The sequence below is a fragment of the Mirounga angustirostris genome, unplaced genomic scaffold, assembly GCF_029215605.1.
Source record: "Mirounga angustirostris isolate CCGP_5_RB_7025 unplaced genomic scaffold, mMirAng1.0.hap1 SCAF_15, whole genome shotgun sequence".
NCBI lineage: Eukaryota > Metazoa > Chordata > Mammalia > Carnivora > Phocidae > Mirounga > Mirounga angustirostris.
In genome coordinates this window covers 42,465,324-42,480,124 of record NW_026991723.1, presented here as the reverse complement: position 1 = coordinate 42,480,124, position 14,801 = coordinate 42,465,324, and the positions used below count along the sequence as shown (strand labels likewise).

Below are 14,801 nucleotides of genomic sequence, written 5' to 3'. Positions count from 1 at the left end.
CTTATACCTTCAACCAATCTTCTTAAATACCCCTGAATACAAGTGTTCCAAACATGGTAAGAATATAGAGGTCGAACAGACATGAGTTTGCTTTTAAGTCTTAATGGTTGGGAGGCTTCATTGTTCATTAACAAAAATGTGAAATGTGGTAGGCAGCAGTTTTGGAGAGACTATCATGGTCCAAATCAGAAATACTGAGTTCTAAGTAAGAAGGATATTCAGTTGCAGAAATCTGGCAGGTTCTAAAGCTTGTTTGAGAGAGAACTTGTATTTACTGATTAGGTAGCCAGGCATTCTGGAGGGATACCCATGCCCATCTGTCTTGGATAGATGATTGCCTTGTCAAATGTATAGCCTATGTATGACATTTTGATAGTGAAAGGCAAACGTAGCAGGTGCTGTAAGGGAAATATGGTCAGTCTTTGAGTGCGTGGTGAAGCCATATGCTGTTGGATGAGATGCCAGTCAGGCATGCATGGTAGAGAATCAAGGATAGAACATAATTCCAGTGTTTAGACATTTATTAACTTCAGTGAATATTTTTTTAAAGATTTTATTTGAGAGAGAGAGCAAGCATGGGGGACGGAGGGGGCAGAGAAAGAGGGAAAAGCAGGCACCCCGCTGAGCAGGGAGCCCGATGCAGGGCTCCATCCCAGGACTCTGGGGTCATGACCTGAGCTGAATGCAGACACTTAACCAACTGAGCCACCCAGGTGCCCCCAGAGAATATTTTTTTTGTAGAAATATTTTAACCATACAGTACATGTATGTGTAAAATACCAAATTATGTTTAATGCATACAATTAAATGTTAGTCTTAGGAGGTCCCTCCACCATTTTTCCTGATGGAAATCTTCACATTATCATTGATTCCTTCTTTTCCCTGAAAGTTGAAATTTATTAGGCATCAGTTCTTTAAGATTTAAAAAAAAAAAAAATAACACTAACAAAATTAAAAAAAAAACCAAACCAAAAATTTGTGTTTAGGTGTTCATGTTCTGTGATGTGCTGACCATATATAGGGTCAGGTGTTTAGAATCCTGTGGTATAAACAGATAAAAACCTATAAACTTCCTTGCCCTTGGAACTTACATTCTTGAATACAACACAAATCCCTTAATTGAACACTTCTGACTCAGAATTTTCTCTTTTCTAATACATCTTGCACACTTCCTAGACAAAAGAAAATTTCCAACATTTAACTTTTCTGTTCAGAAACATAAAGCCTAAATTTCAAGGCCTCTACAGTGTGCCTGTATATCCTCTTTCTAATCTCATCTCCTGCTTAACATTCTTCGTTTACCTAAGGAACAGTGCTTTCTTACACTTACTTTTATTCAGGCCCCGTTACCCATTCGGAATATTCTCTTTGTCTTTTGATATTCTCCTTAGCTCAAGAAACTCAACTCATAAACTTCTTTTGAACAAATTTTGCTCTTGGAAGCATTTTATCTGGATAATACAAATACTGATTTGTGGCATTTCTACTTTAGTAAGAGAGAGTAGTTATTTATATGTTTTACAAAAACTCATGTGTTTATGTGTGATCACCTACTTCACTATAAGTCAGGTGAAATTAGAGACTCTTGTCTTGTATATTAACACCTTACAAATATTAGCACATTTGAGAACCAGGAAAAGCAGTGCTTTTGAAGATTCTGAAGAGATATAACAAAGCATACACGCTTAGATATCAAACTTCTAAGAAAGTCATCCCCCCCACATTTTGCTTAGAACCTGAAAACTCTAAAACTCTTATTTTTTCTTAATTGCTAATATATAATAATATAAGAAGTAAGAAAAGTGTACAGAAGTGTGTATAGAGAAAACAGATTTCCCATTCCTACTCAGAAGTAATTTCTATTTACCAGATTTCTAAAAGTTTTTCCAGAAATCACTTAGTCTAAATATAGAAGTATTTATTACCACCCCCCCAAGTTTTCTCCTTTCTTTTTTTTGACATGAATGGTAGTATACCATATTTGCTTTTCTATATCTTGCCTCTTATGATTTATTTGGAGATGTTCCTTATCAATAATCATAGCTTTAGTTCATTCTTGTTAATAGTTGCTTAATATTCCTTTGGAAAGGTTCGTAGTAAAATAGCAAATTCTTGAAGTGGGAAGAAGGCAGATATTGAGATATAAGAAGTAATTATAACTAACTACAAAAGGATAAAATGGTAAATTTTTTTAAAGATTTTATTTATTTGTCAGAAAACACAAGCAGGGGAAACAGCATTCAGAGCCAGGCAGAGGGAGAAGTAGGCTCCCCGCTCAGCAAGGAACCCTGTGTGGGACTCAGATCCCAGGACCCTGGGACCATGACCCGAGCCAAAGGCAGGCGCTTAACCGACTGAACCACCCAGGCATCCCAAAATGGTAAATTTTTAAATTAAAAAATAGAGCATTCCCAGAGATCTTTTTCCCCTCCAGTAACAGAGCCGCCCCCCCCCACCAAGTCCTTAGAAGCCCTGAAGGTATCACTACATTTTAATTTGATATTCAGTATGAAAAATCTTATGGGGCAGCTGGTTGTCTCAGTCAGTAGAACATGCAACTGTTGATCTTGGGGTTGTAAGTTCGAGCCCCATGTTGAGTGTAGAGATTACTTAAAAGTAAAATCCTTAGGGGCGCCTGGGTGGCTCAGTCGTTAAGCGTCTGCCTTCGGCTCGGGTCATGATCCCAGGGTCCTCGGATCGAGCCCCGCATCGGGCTCCCTGCTCGGCGGGAAGCCTGCTTCTCCCTCTTCCACTCCCCCCTGCTTGTGTTCCTGCTCTCGCTGTCTCTCTGTCAAATAAATAAAAAAATAATAATAAAAATTAAAAAAAAAAGTAAAATCCTTAAAAACAACAAGAAAAACAAAATGAAAAATTTTAATTAGCAAGAATTACCCTGTTTAAAAAAGGGGTGGATATACAACACCTTTTAAGAAAATTCTTATCTAAAATGGCAGAAACCTTGAGAGGCATTGTAAGATATTGTGGTGAAGACATGTTTTGAAATCAGACCAACTTGGTTTTGAATCCCCACTTTGACACTTAAGACCTTAGCCAAGTGACTTAATTCTCTTAGCTTCAACTTCCTTATTGGCAAAATGAAAATAATAATACCTATCTTATAGGACCTGTGAAGAACAAATGAAAAAAATATTTTATGCTTTTCCTGGCACAGGACAGGTGCTCAATAAATGTAAAGTAACATTCCCTAGCCTCTTTGTCCTTCTAAAACGATTAATTTCGTAAGAGCTCTGGATGCTGAGATTTTACTGTAATTGTATCTTTTGTAACATTTATCACAATGCCTTGTACATAATAAGCATTTCAGACTTATGCACTGATTTATTTTCTTTAACTCTTAAGTGTCTGGTTTCGTTTTCTTCATACCCTTCACCAAAATCCTCAAATCTCTAGAAAGAAGTACAAAGATACACACATGATCACATATACCATATGAAGATGCCCAATAGGCAGATGTCAGAATCTCAACTAGTGTTGTGCTTGTAAATGTTTAAAAACTGGTTTATGGGGCAGGGGCGCTCTGATTTGTAGCATTTGCTGATTACCGTGGTGTAAGTCTTCTCACCATGGCTGATTTCAAGTTGCCCGGGTGAAGTCAACTGACTTGCACAATTCCTGAAAGTAGAATAGTCTGTTCTTATAAGTCTATAGAGTATTTCTTACACACTGCTAGATTCCCTGGACCACTGCTTTGAACTAATGTAAAAGCAGTTAGATACAGGCCTCAAAAAATGGTCCAGGCTCTCTACTGTCTCATTTTTTTATTTTTGCCTCTGTTTCCTTGTTTGCATAGTAAAGCAGTAAGAGTAGATCAGTTTTCCAGACTTTTCTTGGTATAGCCTTTCAGCTCTGCGAAGGTATCTCAGACTCTGGAAGCCAAGGGGCCCAAGCTTTGTGTTTTTTCTGTCCTGTATGTTTAGTATGAATTTATTTTTTAAAGAGGTCTCCACTGGTTAAAAATGTTTGAGAACCACTAATAACTTAATAGCGGTCACACAGCCTGTGTCTCTCATTGTAGCAGAGCCCTGATAAAAGGGACAGGTAATGGGTTTACTGACTATTTATATATATAAATATAAATACAATAATATATAGGGCTTAGGGAAATGCAAAAGGGAACATAATGAATTTCATTGTTATTTTTATCAGAGGTAGACATAATAGAAAATAGTTTTGGTACTTGACATTTTCTATTTATTTAATTTTTAAAAATATTTTATTTATTTATTTGACAGAGACACAGCAAGAGAGGGAACACAGCAGAGGGAGTGGGAGAGGGAGAAGCAGGCTTCCCGCGCAGCAGGGAGCCCGATGCGGGGCTCATCCCAGGACCCTGGGATCAGGACCTGAGCCGAAGGCAGATGCTTAACGACGGAGCCCCTCAGGCGCCCGACATTTTCTTTTTAAATACGACTTTCATTTATGTGTACGTGAATTTTCCATATATGTGTGTCAGGTTGATGAGGCGTAACCGATAGCCAGGAGTCACAAACTCAAACGGCCATAGTGGCCAGCAAGTCATGGAACTGAGGAAAACGGTTGGGGTGTAAGACAACGAGGAGTGGTGGAGACTGTGCTCATCTGTGAATACTGCTGAAAAGAGTAGCTTCTGGTCCACTGCCACAGAATGTTGTCAGGAAGGAACACAGATTTCTGTCGCACTGTCTTTAGTTCCCTGAACCTCCATGTTTCGCTTCTTCCTGCTACGTCCCCAGCAGCTGGAAAGCCATACTTTAATTTAAAACGTCTTGATTTTTTTAACATGTTGGCCAATAATTAAGCACACATACATGCATTCTCATACACCGTCAGCAAGGAAGCCAAGCAAAACAACTTGGCCTGTGGCTTATAGTTTGAAATCTCTCTTTACACACATATGTATGTGTAGCAACTAATATTTATTGAATGCTTACGTTCTAGGCACTCAGCTAAACCTTTTGCCCTAATCAAAATATTTAATCTTCACAATTGGGTGAACAGTTTTTTTTTTTTTTATACATGAGGAATTTGGGCATTTTGAGAGACTAAGTAACTTGCCAAGGTCACATATTTAATAAAAAGTTCCACAGGTATTCAAACCCAAGTAATCAAGACTGTAGAACTTGGGGACTTAACCACTCGGCAAAACTGAGTCCATGGATCTCTCTCCTACATATGCTGTAAGTACATACACAAAACATAAATAACCGAACATAAAGAGTGGGTTGAGATCATCATCTGATGTTAGCTCATTTGTGTGCAGTGATACAGTTTGTGTGTATGTGTGCTTGATGCGATAAAGCACTGGAATACTATACGCTTTCACACTTTATAAGATTTTTCTGATAAAGTTTAGTGAGGCCATTGTAAAATTTCACAGGGATTTTATATTTCTCTTTGTTACAGACGAGACATCCTGAGCTGTGGGGCCAACATTGTCTCTGTCCAAGGGCAAAAGTTCCCTCACTTCTCATTGCCATAGTTAAACCCCACCCATGGAAATGCTCCAAGTCCTGAGTGATGATCACTTCCTCTGGGCAAGGGTATGAAGAATAAAAGTAAATCTAGCAGGAGGAGTAAATCCCAAAAGACAGAGATAAGTACTTGAGGTCAGAGACTGCATCTTTTATAGTTTGTCTACATACCAAACTCATTAATATGAATAATCATCTTAGCTGTGGTGGTTGTAGTAGCGAAAGTAATACAAGCAACTAGTCTTGTCTTACCCTTTTACATCAACTCTTTCATTATTTCTGGGATTTGGGGGAGATCTCTTTGAGAAAGTGATGTGAAATCAGGTCTCTGCCATGTTTCTCCTTTATTTCTACTTCTTTTTTCCTACTCACATAAAATGTTTTTCAACCTTAAACACTCCAGCCTATGGGGGTAAAACCATAAGACTCTTGGAGAAAAAAGGAAAACAAGGTGCAAGAATCTATATATTTATCCGTTTAGGTTTTCCCCCTGGGAGATTTTGGAACACCATTAGACACGTAAACCTCTTTATGGTTTATTCACTTGGTGTGGAATGAGAGAGAAAAAAAGAGCCAGTCCCTCTGGCAGTATTCTTCTCAACACTCTATACCCATCATGTGAATGGAAAGAACCCAAAACCTTCATTTTCAGAACTGTATCTCATCCCCTGGCTCCTGGAGAAAACCAGTGTGGTTCAGATGTGGGATGGGAAGAGTGGTTTGCATTGGCACTGGCCTTGCGGGTGCTTTGGGGCTGGAGCTCACTCAGCTGTGGGTTACAGATGCTTGATCTCCAGTATTAATGTGGCCAACATGTGAAACCAGGGCACCCACAATACTACACAAAGGTCCACGCCTCTGATAGTTTGGGAAATAACTCCTAGCTGAAGAATTCCTTCGTGAAGGGCTGAAACACATTCTTGAACAGAAGGTCCTTTTCCAGAGGGGTGGAACTAGGAAAGAGGTGCCTGATGATGTTGGAGTGGGCATCAGGACTGTGTCATAGGGCATCTATGGTCTTGGGTGCTTTAGCTGAAAACAAAAAATGCTACACAAAATGTTAGATTCATAAATGTTCAATTACATGCCATACAGATAGCAGAAACCTTGTGCACTTAAGCCATTGTCTAGTTTCTTTGGAGATGTCAAGTGTAAACCATTACTGGTGGATGTCATCTGGACTGATTCAGGGTATGTTCGAAGTGTTTCCACCAATTTTTATTTTCCTGAGCTGTCTCCAGGTTGGTAGGACTAGAGAAAACTATATAGAAGAGAAAGGAAATGAACATGGGGTTGGGTGGTGCTCTCTGTGTAAATTCAATAACCCAGACTCTTTTTCAGGACACACAATTTTGTCTCTTCTCACCCATAAGGTCTGTGCTTCCTTCTGATGGTACACTTGAGAGAGCTGGATTATTTCCAGGCCCCCATTCAGTTAGTGTGCTAGTTCTCTCATTCAGGTACAATTTCTAGTGAAATAGTAGTTTATAAGTATTCAGAAGTTAGTTTATTGACTCTTATTGCACTTTTGAGCACCTAATAAATAATTTATTAGTCTGATGGATATGTGGCTACCTAACTATGGGGCATGAAATATGCACTGTTTTTCTAATACACTGTAGGGAGACCTGTTTATAAAGTATTTAGTATTGGTTTTATAATGCACCGTTGACAACGGGAGACCACGAAGCTCAAAGATCAATCTCATTTTGGCCCACAGTATTAATGCTGCTTTATAAAGCTCTATGACAGGTCACTTAGACAGTGGTCCTCACAGAAAGGACTCTGTTAGGAACGCAGGCTGTAGTGGTTGCCAGCGGAGCGGATGAATGTCTTTGTCCAAGTCCCTGAGGTGACTGGTGGTTGCTGATGTTGGCCAGGTGATGGAACTCATCATTTCCCTGCTCTCTAGAGGGCTTCTGGACGCGGAGTGCCCAGGTCTGCTAATGCAGCCCTCACTAATTTTGCAAAGGGTTGGCGTGACTTGGACCACAATTGCAGTCTTGGAGATTCGAACCAGGCAGTAAGGAGAGGAGCTTCACTCTCCTCCGTCCTGTGTCTGTTAATGAAGTGACATTCTTCCACATCTCCCACTCCTTCATGCAAATCATGTATGTGACATGGCATAAAGATTTTTGATTTTTGTTTCACATGTAAAAATACATGTGAAGCCCCATCCCCTTTGGTGAATTTCATTAGTCAGGAATATGTTCACAGACATTTTAAAAACACTACATAGGAAACACCTAGAATCAGGGGACATCTAAGTAAAATATTAAATAATTTCATCCAAAAACCACTTCTCAGTGTTTCAGTTTATAAGAACTATGTGCTATAGGAATGCCTTATAAGGGCAGTGATTTACGATGTGCTATTGCCTATTAGTGTGTATGTTTTGGAGCAAGGCATTTTTCAGTTTTGAATTAAGAACTCCCTCCTGGTTCTAAGTATCTTGCTTCCGAAAGTGGGAAATCTGAGCTACACTTCTTGAACCCAGTCCTCTTGCTTGTAATTTCTCAAGAGTTTGTGGGAACCAAGGCTGAATCCCTTCTGCTACTTGCCATTTCTTTGATTCGTTTCTCACTGATTCAGAGTTTCATTTTATCTTCTCCAGTTGGACCCAACCCTTTCTTCCCACCAGTCCTTGATTTGTCACTGTTTTCTGAGATGACCACTTCTTTTATGCAGATGTCATTTATGGAGCATTTATTGTGTGTTAAGCACTCTGTTAGGCCCCGGATTACCGAAGATAGAGAAAACTCTTTCCTTTTCAACCAGTGGAGAATTTAGTTGGGGAGATGGGTAGTAAATTGGCTTTCTGACACAAGCACTCTCAATACATATATTTTTTAACGGCAGAATTTTTTTCTATCGATTACCTTTGGTTTCTGAGAAAATTTTTTTCCCTCTCCCTTCAGGGGCACCCTTTTTATTTGTGGTCTTGATCACATTCTCTCCTAGGACCCTTTTATATCATTTTCCCTCTGGCTTAGATCTTCAATATCCTTTTCTCCATTGGCTTTGTCCCTTTTGCCTATGATACATTTTTTTCCCCCTGTAACGAGTAACAAACTATCAACACACTAACACAACTTCTTCCAGGCCCTGCAAACTTTTCAGATCACCTTTTTCTTACTTGCTTGCTTTGCAAAATCTCTCCAAAAAACATTTTGCCTTTTCTGCCTCCTCGTGTTTATAATTTGCTTACTTCTTAACTCCTTTATAGTCTGAATTCTAACTTTTATACCAATTTGTCCATTAAGAGCTCTCTCTTAGGACACAGAATATAATTACAAAATATTACAACCACAGATATATAAGAGGAACGGTATAATGAACACCCATTTGTCCAAACATAAGAACTTAGAATGTAAAAATACATGTGAAGCCCCATCCCCAACACCCACCCCCATGCTCCAGAATTACTCTGATTTTGGTGTTTATCATCCCCATGCATTTTGTTTTTCTCTTACTATATTTACTACTACTTACTACTATGTTTGGTTTTACTATACTCTAAATATAGCATTTTTTTTTTAGAACATTTAAAACTCTACCTCTTTAAACTCTGACTTCTTGTCATTCAGAACACTGGACCATTGGGGCGCCTGGGTGGCTCAGTCGTTAAGCGTCTGCCTTCGGCTCAGGTCATGATCCCAGGGTCCTGGGATCGAGCCCGGCATCGGGCTCCCTGCTCAGTGGGAAGCCTGCTTCTCCTTCTCCCACTCCCCCTGCTTGTGTTTCTGCTCTCACTATCTCTCTCTGTCAAGTAAATAAATAAAATCTTAAAAAGCAAAAACCAACAGAACACTGGACCGTCATAATGCCCTTGTTAATACTGCTCCTTCTGTCTTCTTCCCCCAATGAATAGGTGTTTCCCAAGATGCTAACCTCAGCCTTCTTCTACCTCACGTGTCACTTCTTTGTAGATGGCTCCCAGATCTGATAACTCCAGTGTCAATCTGTTTTCTGAAGTTTTCTAGTTGCCTTGTCATTGGTTTGATCTATTTCCCCAACCTGAGCTCAGACTTAGCGTCCCACAAACTAGTTCATCCCCATTTCTGTTGATACTTCTACCATTTCCCATGCTCAGAATATTAGAACTTTCGTGTCATCTTTGACTCTTCTCATTTGTTACCCACGGTTTTCTCAGTCATTCTTGTCCCCTGGGTTTTATCTCTATATTGTATCTGCTTTTTTCCCCCCAGCCCTAGTGCCTGTAATCATTTTACCCAGATTATTATAACAGCTTCCTAATTGGTGGCTTTGCTTCTGTCTTTTCACACTTCAGTCTGTCTGTCATGCCATTGCCAGATGAATCTTAGTGTGTACAGTAATGATCATACCCTGCTGCTGCTGAGAAGCTTTCAGCAGTTATGACTTGGTGGTGGATACAGGATAAATAGCAACTCTTTATAGTGGAGTATAAGTCCCTTCCAGTAATAATAGTTCTTATTGACCAGTCAGTCCCTTTCGTTGCTCTACATAGATCCTACCTTATCTTCCAGGCACATTAGATCACTTCTCTAGGAATAGTATCGGTTCTTCAGTTCCAGCACAAAAGCTGCCTCTGCTTAGAAACTTTCTCTTACAACACCAGCTGGAAGGAATCTCCTTTTCCAAGTCGTGTGGGATTCTGCTGCTGCTTCTCTTATCACGTTCTGTTTTATTAAGGTTGTTTTTATACATGGCTTATCTTCTGTACTGACTGTAAACTTCTTGTGAGCAAGGACTATGCCTTAACTTTCATGTTCCCCACACCTTCTTGTACTTGGCAAGTAGGACTTTGATCAGTATTCCCTAGAGGTGGCTAAAAATGTTTAAAATGTCCTTCTTTATAATAAATGGAAGAAAAGTGAGTGAGAAATATAGCTAGTCAGGGTAAAAGTGTATCCCTTATCAATTAGCAAATTACTCAGTTGTTCCCTCTTTGTTACTTCCATTCTGCCCAGGGTTTGTTTATTTAACAGTTGGCTGCTGTCAGCCTTGGGGACTGGAACACTTAAGATGTGTTTGGGTGGGTCAGAGGAGTATGTTATATTTGTAGTAAGAAAAATCTGTCTTGATATACTCCGTACCTCCAAGTAATGCTGTTTTCAGGGTATCTGTAATTTCCTTCCCAATTTCTGAATGGGCACATTCTGTGCCCACCCCAAATTACCTACCCCCCAGTAGTCATAATTACAGATCATAGGACAGGCTCAAAGAGCAACAACCCGCAAGCCCTATGCAGGATCCTATGTTGTGTAGGATGTTCTTTTTCATTTAAGCCACTTGGATACACTCATACTCTTGTACTGCCTAGTGAAGGTATCTCTCACCTAATTATTCTTTCTCCCACCCATTTACTGCCTTTCACATTCATCCTCATTCTGTGAAACTCAGGTATTTACTTGATGGCTAACGCTTCTTACCTCTGAAGAAACTGTTGCAAGCAGTACGCATAGTGGCAGTTACTTGATTAATTTTTGACTGTGATAAATATCTGCGGTCTTTTGTCTCTTCCCTTTCTCTTCCATGCTGTTCTTTTTTCTTGTTTTTCCTTTTCTTTCTTTCCCGTTCCTTTTTTTTTTTTTTTAAGTGTGCAAATGATACGTGTATGTAGCTTGATGGATTTTTACCAAGTGACCATACCCAGAACCACCAGGTAGATGGGGATACAGAATATTACTTGTACCTTAGAAGCTTTCGTTGTGCCTCTTGCAGCCGAAGGTCAGTACTAGACATATTTAAGCCACTGTTAATTCTTCCTATGTTTAACTTGCTCTTCTGAGTTTCTGACATCTTCTGGGTTTCTTAATTTGGAAACTGTCTTCAGGGTCATTCAAATTTAGTCCAACATTTCTATTTAAATATGTATGAATATAAAATAGTCTGTGGTTTTACAAAGATTTTGGAACTTCAGGTATGTTGATGTTTCACTTTTTAAAGATTTATTTATTTTATAGAGAGAGTGTGTGTGTGCACAAGCAGGGGCAGGGGCAGAGGGAGAGGGAGAGGATCTCAAGCAGACTCCCCAACGAGCAGGAGGCCAAAGTAGGGCTCCATCCCAGGACCCTGAGATCATGACCTGAGCTGAAATCAAGTCGGCTGCTTAATTGACTGAGCCACCCAAGGGCCCCAGGATTTCACTTTTTATGTTTGTTTTCTGGGTTTGTGAATTTCATATAAGGGGTTACCATCAATAGAGTTGCTTTTTTCTATGATAACTCTAAAAACAGTGTTGGATTTTCTGGGTGTCTGTGAGTCTCAATCTTCCTTCCTGACAGTAATTTAAACTATTATTATGACCTCTTCAGTGGGGCTGCAAGCTTCCTCATCCATAGACTTTAGAAGGAAGTAAATGAAGAAATTAATACTATCTTTACAATCCTTGCAACTTTTTTCGGTCATACAGAAGTAATTCTCCACTGGATGCTCCCCAGCCTGTTTTTTAATACTCATTTAAGGAAATACATCGCTGGTTCTTTTCCTCTAGAAGATTTTCTCATAAAACATTGACTTTAGGTTATGGTAGAAAGAAGCCATTGTCAATGTTTGACCTGAGAGAAGACATATAAAGTCATTTCGGTTTTTTTTTAAGCCAAAACAGGGTAGGTAAAATGTTTGATCTTTTGGAGGTTTAAGATTCATGCTGACTTCAGATGCTTTTGCATCTGCAAACATCTTGATTGTAAGTATTCATCATTTCCCTAATATATTATAAACTACCTCATCTACCACACCCTACCCAAATCTTCTAATTTTTAAATTTCTCATAGGATATCAAGGGATTATGGCATTTTGGTATATCCTTGATGTGTTTTTCTGAAACTGAGCCCCTGATTAGGCTGTCAGCAAATGCTGTATCACGTTGGTTGTTCTAGTTGGTACAGAAAGTGTCAACCAGAACAGATTCTCCCTTTTGCAATAATAATAATAATAATAATAATAATAATAATAATAATAATAATAAAGAAGATGAAGGTTTTAGATATTATTTGCTTATTAAGGGGGGTGTTTGTGCCACTGTTTAAATTGATTTAAATTTGTGTTCAAATTTTATTTTAGGAGGCATCTTTTCCTCTTTGGGTCTGTGGTCACATAATGATGTTTTCAGTGCACAAGCTTTCCCTCGGTGTAAGTGATCAGTTTTGTTCTGTTTTGTTTTTGGTATAGCACTTACTACTATTACTTTTTGTCATAGGCTCTGATGTGGTATTCCTGTGAGTACACAGCAGAGCATTTAGCACCCACAATGCTTTGGCCAAAAACTAACCAAAAACCAAAAGCATGCCTGCATGTCTTACTTACAACTTGGACCATGATCTTGTGCCCTGAAATCTTCCGGCTATTCTGGCTGAGGTTTCTATATGTTGAAATGCCCAACCCAGGCTGCCAGAGCCATCTGGAGAAGGTGTAGTTGTAAACACGAAGGAACACATAACAGTTTTAAAGCAGAATCTCATAGAGGAGAGAGAGAGGTTGAGACTGGCAATCAGAGATGACAACACGTTTTTTTCTTCCTTCACCTGAATCTGTAAAGATCCTTAACTGCGTTTTGAACTAGGTAATCCATGGACTGTTAACCCATGCTTACGTCCTGAGTTTTTAAGAGCATAAGCAATAGAAGAGATCTCTCCAAAGAGGAAGATTTATAGAATATATAAGCAGACACTAGGTTAGATTCAGTAGTTGGTATGTACGCATCATTTTTTAATCTGGATTCAAGGCTGCTTCATTCATGTTTGGCTAGATCATCTAATACATTGAAACATGAATGAAAACTGTTTACTAAGAAAGAAAAGTTTTCCAATTTTTTTAAGATTTAAATACCAGCTCCTGGGTGGCTCAGTCGGTTAGGTGTCTAGCTCTTGGTTTTGGCTCAGGTCATGATCTTAGGGTCCTGGGATCCGTGTTCAGCAGGGAATCTGCTTGTCTTCCTTCCTCCCACTCTGTCCCAGGTGCTTTTGTGCTCTCTCTCTCTCAAATAAATAAATCTTAAAAAAAAAAAAGATTTAAATACCAGGATCCAACTAGTATATTCCAGAAGTTTTCTTAATGATCATTGGGTTATACTGCTGTAGAACACTAGGCTAGTAATGGAAGGAAAGTAGGAATGTGTGGAGAATGCAGGGATGTAGGTATAAATGATAGGTGAATCCCGATTGCAACGATGGACGCCTTAATATGTAGAGATGTTGTTCATATTAGAACTTTACCTTAAGAACTACCTTTTAATTTCTCTTCCTTCCTTTCCCCCAACATGCAGGCACAGTAGGGTAATATTTCATTTTTTTGTGTGGCTCTTTTTTTAGGGAGGTGGTGAACTTTTCACTGTCCTCCCATCAAATTACATATTTGACTCAAGGGCAAAGAGGCAGCTTAGATTATAATTATTCACAAAGGGAAAACCTCAGTTGAAATAACTGTTAGTTTTACTTTTTGTCTATTCTTTTAGTGAGTCAAAAAATTTTATCCCTTAACTTCACATAGAAAATGAAACTTTACACAATAAAGTGGGGATGGCAGGTTTCACAAGGGGAAAAAGTTGCTGTCAACTTTTTTCCTTAGGAATATGGAAATTTGGGTGGATTATCTGTTCAGAGGAGGTTTCCTTTATTAATTCTTCTTCCTTTTTTCACTTAAGACATCTGTTAACATTTCACACAGCCCAACAGATGTTGCAAAGCAAGTCCCATACTTTGTTCTCAAGAAAAATGACATTTCCTCAATTGGTTCCCCCCACCTCTGTGACTGGGCCCAGCCTGCTGCTTCTGCATAATTTGCATATATTAAGTTATATTCCTTAATGCCATACGAGTTTGTAGCTTCAGCATTATTTTTATATGGTAAAGTCTGATTTGATCAGAAAGTAGTTTACATGTTGCTTTAGAGTTAAGAGAGGCCATACATAACATTTTTTTTTTTTCATACGTAACATTTTTTTAAAAAAAAAATCTCCTTTGAGAATGACAACCTAATTCCACATATAGGATTGGACAGCCAGTTATTAAAAATTTTTTTCTATAAAGTAAATGAGTTACAAAAGCTTGAGTTGTTTTGCCATAAGGAAGTGCTGATTGTCATGCGATGTGGAGCGTCATTTTTATTATTTTGGCAAGAACAGGGACAGTTTTGTCTTGACAAGCCATTAGATGAATACCAGCATGTGTCACATGAAAAACCACTGATCTTTAACCCAGCTCTGTACTTAACCAAGCCTTGAAAATGAATAGTGAATAAAAGAAGAGCAAAGGCCAGTTTACTGTCATTACAGATTACAGAATCTGTTAACAGCTGCTGAACTGAACCCAGGGAATTACAGGTATTGTTCCGTGAACCAGCAGA

The 14,801-nt window shown here is 38.9% G+C and overlaps 1 protein-coding gene across 15 annotated transcripts in view; it reads left to right on the top strand.

The window, feature by feature from the left end:
- BNC2 (basonuclin zinc finger protein 2) overlaps positions 1–14,801 on the top strand; it is a 433,411-nt gene that overhangs the window by 110,221 nt on the left and 308,389 nt on the right. For 4 of the 15 annotated variants that reach the window (XM_064579729.1, XM_064579727.1, XM_064579731.1 and 1 more), the window contains exon 1: positions 12,453–12,590. The exons of 5 other annotated variants lie outside the window; for them this stretch is intronic. In XM_064579729.1, the coding sequence (XP_064435799.1) occupies positions 12,558–12,590 (33 nt within the window). In that variant the 5' untranslated portion in view covers positions 12,453–12,557. Of the gene's footprint in view, positions 1–12,451; positions 12,591–14,801 lie in introns of those variants that run through there. 6 more of the 15 variants (XM_064579714.1, XM_064579712.1, XM_064579726.1 and 3 more) reach the window with 5 other exon arrangements.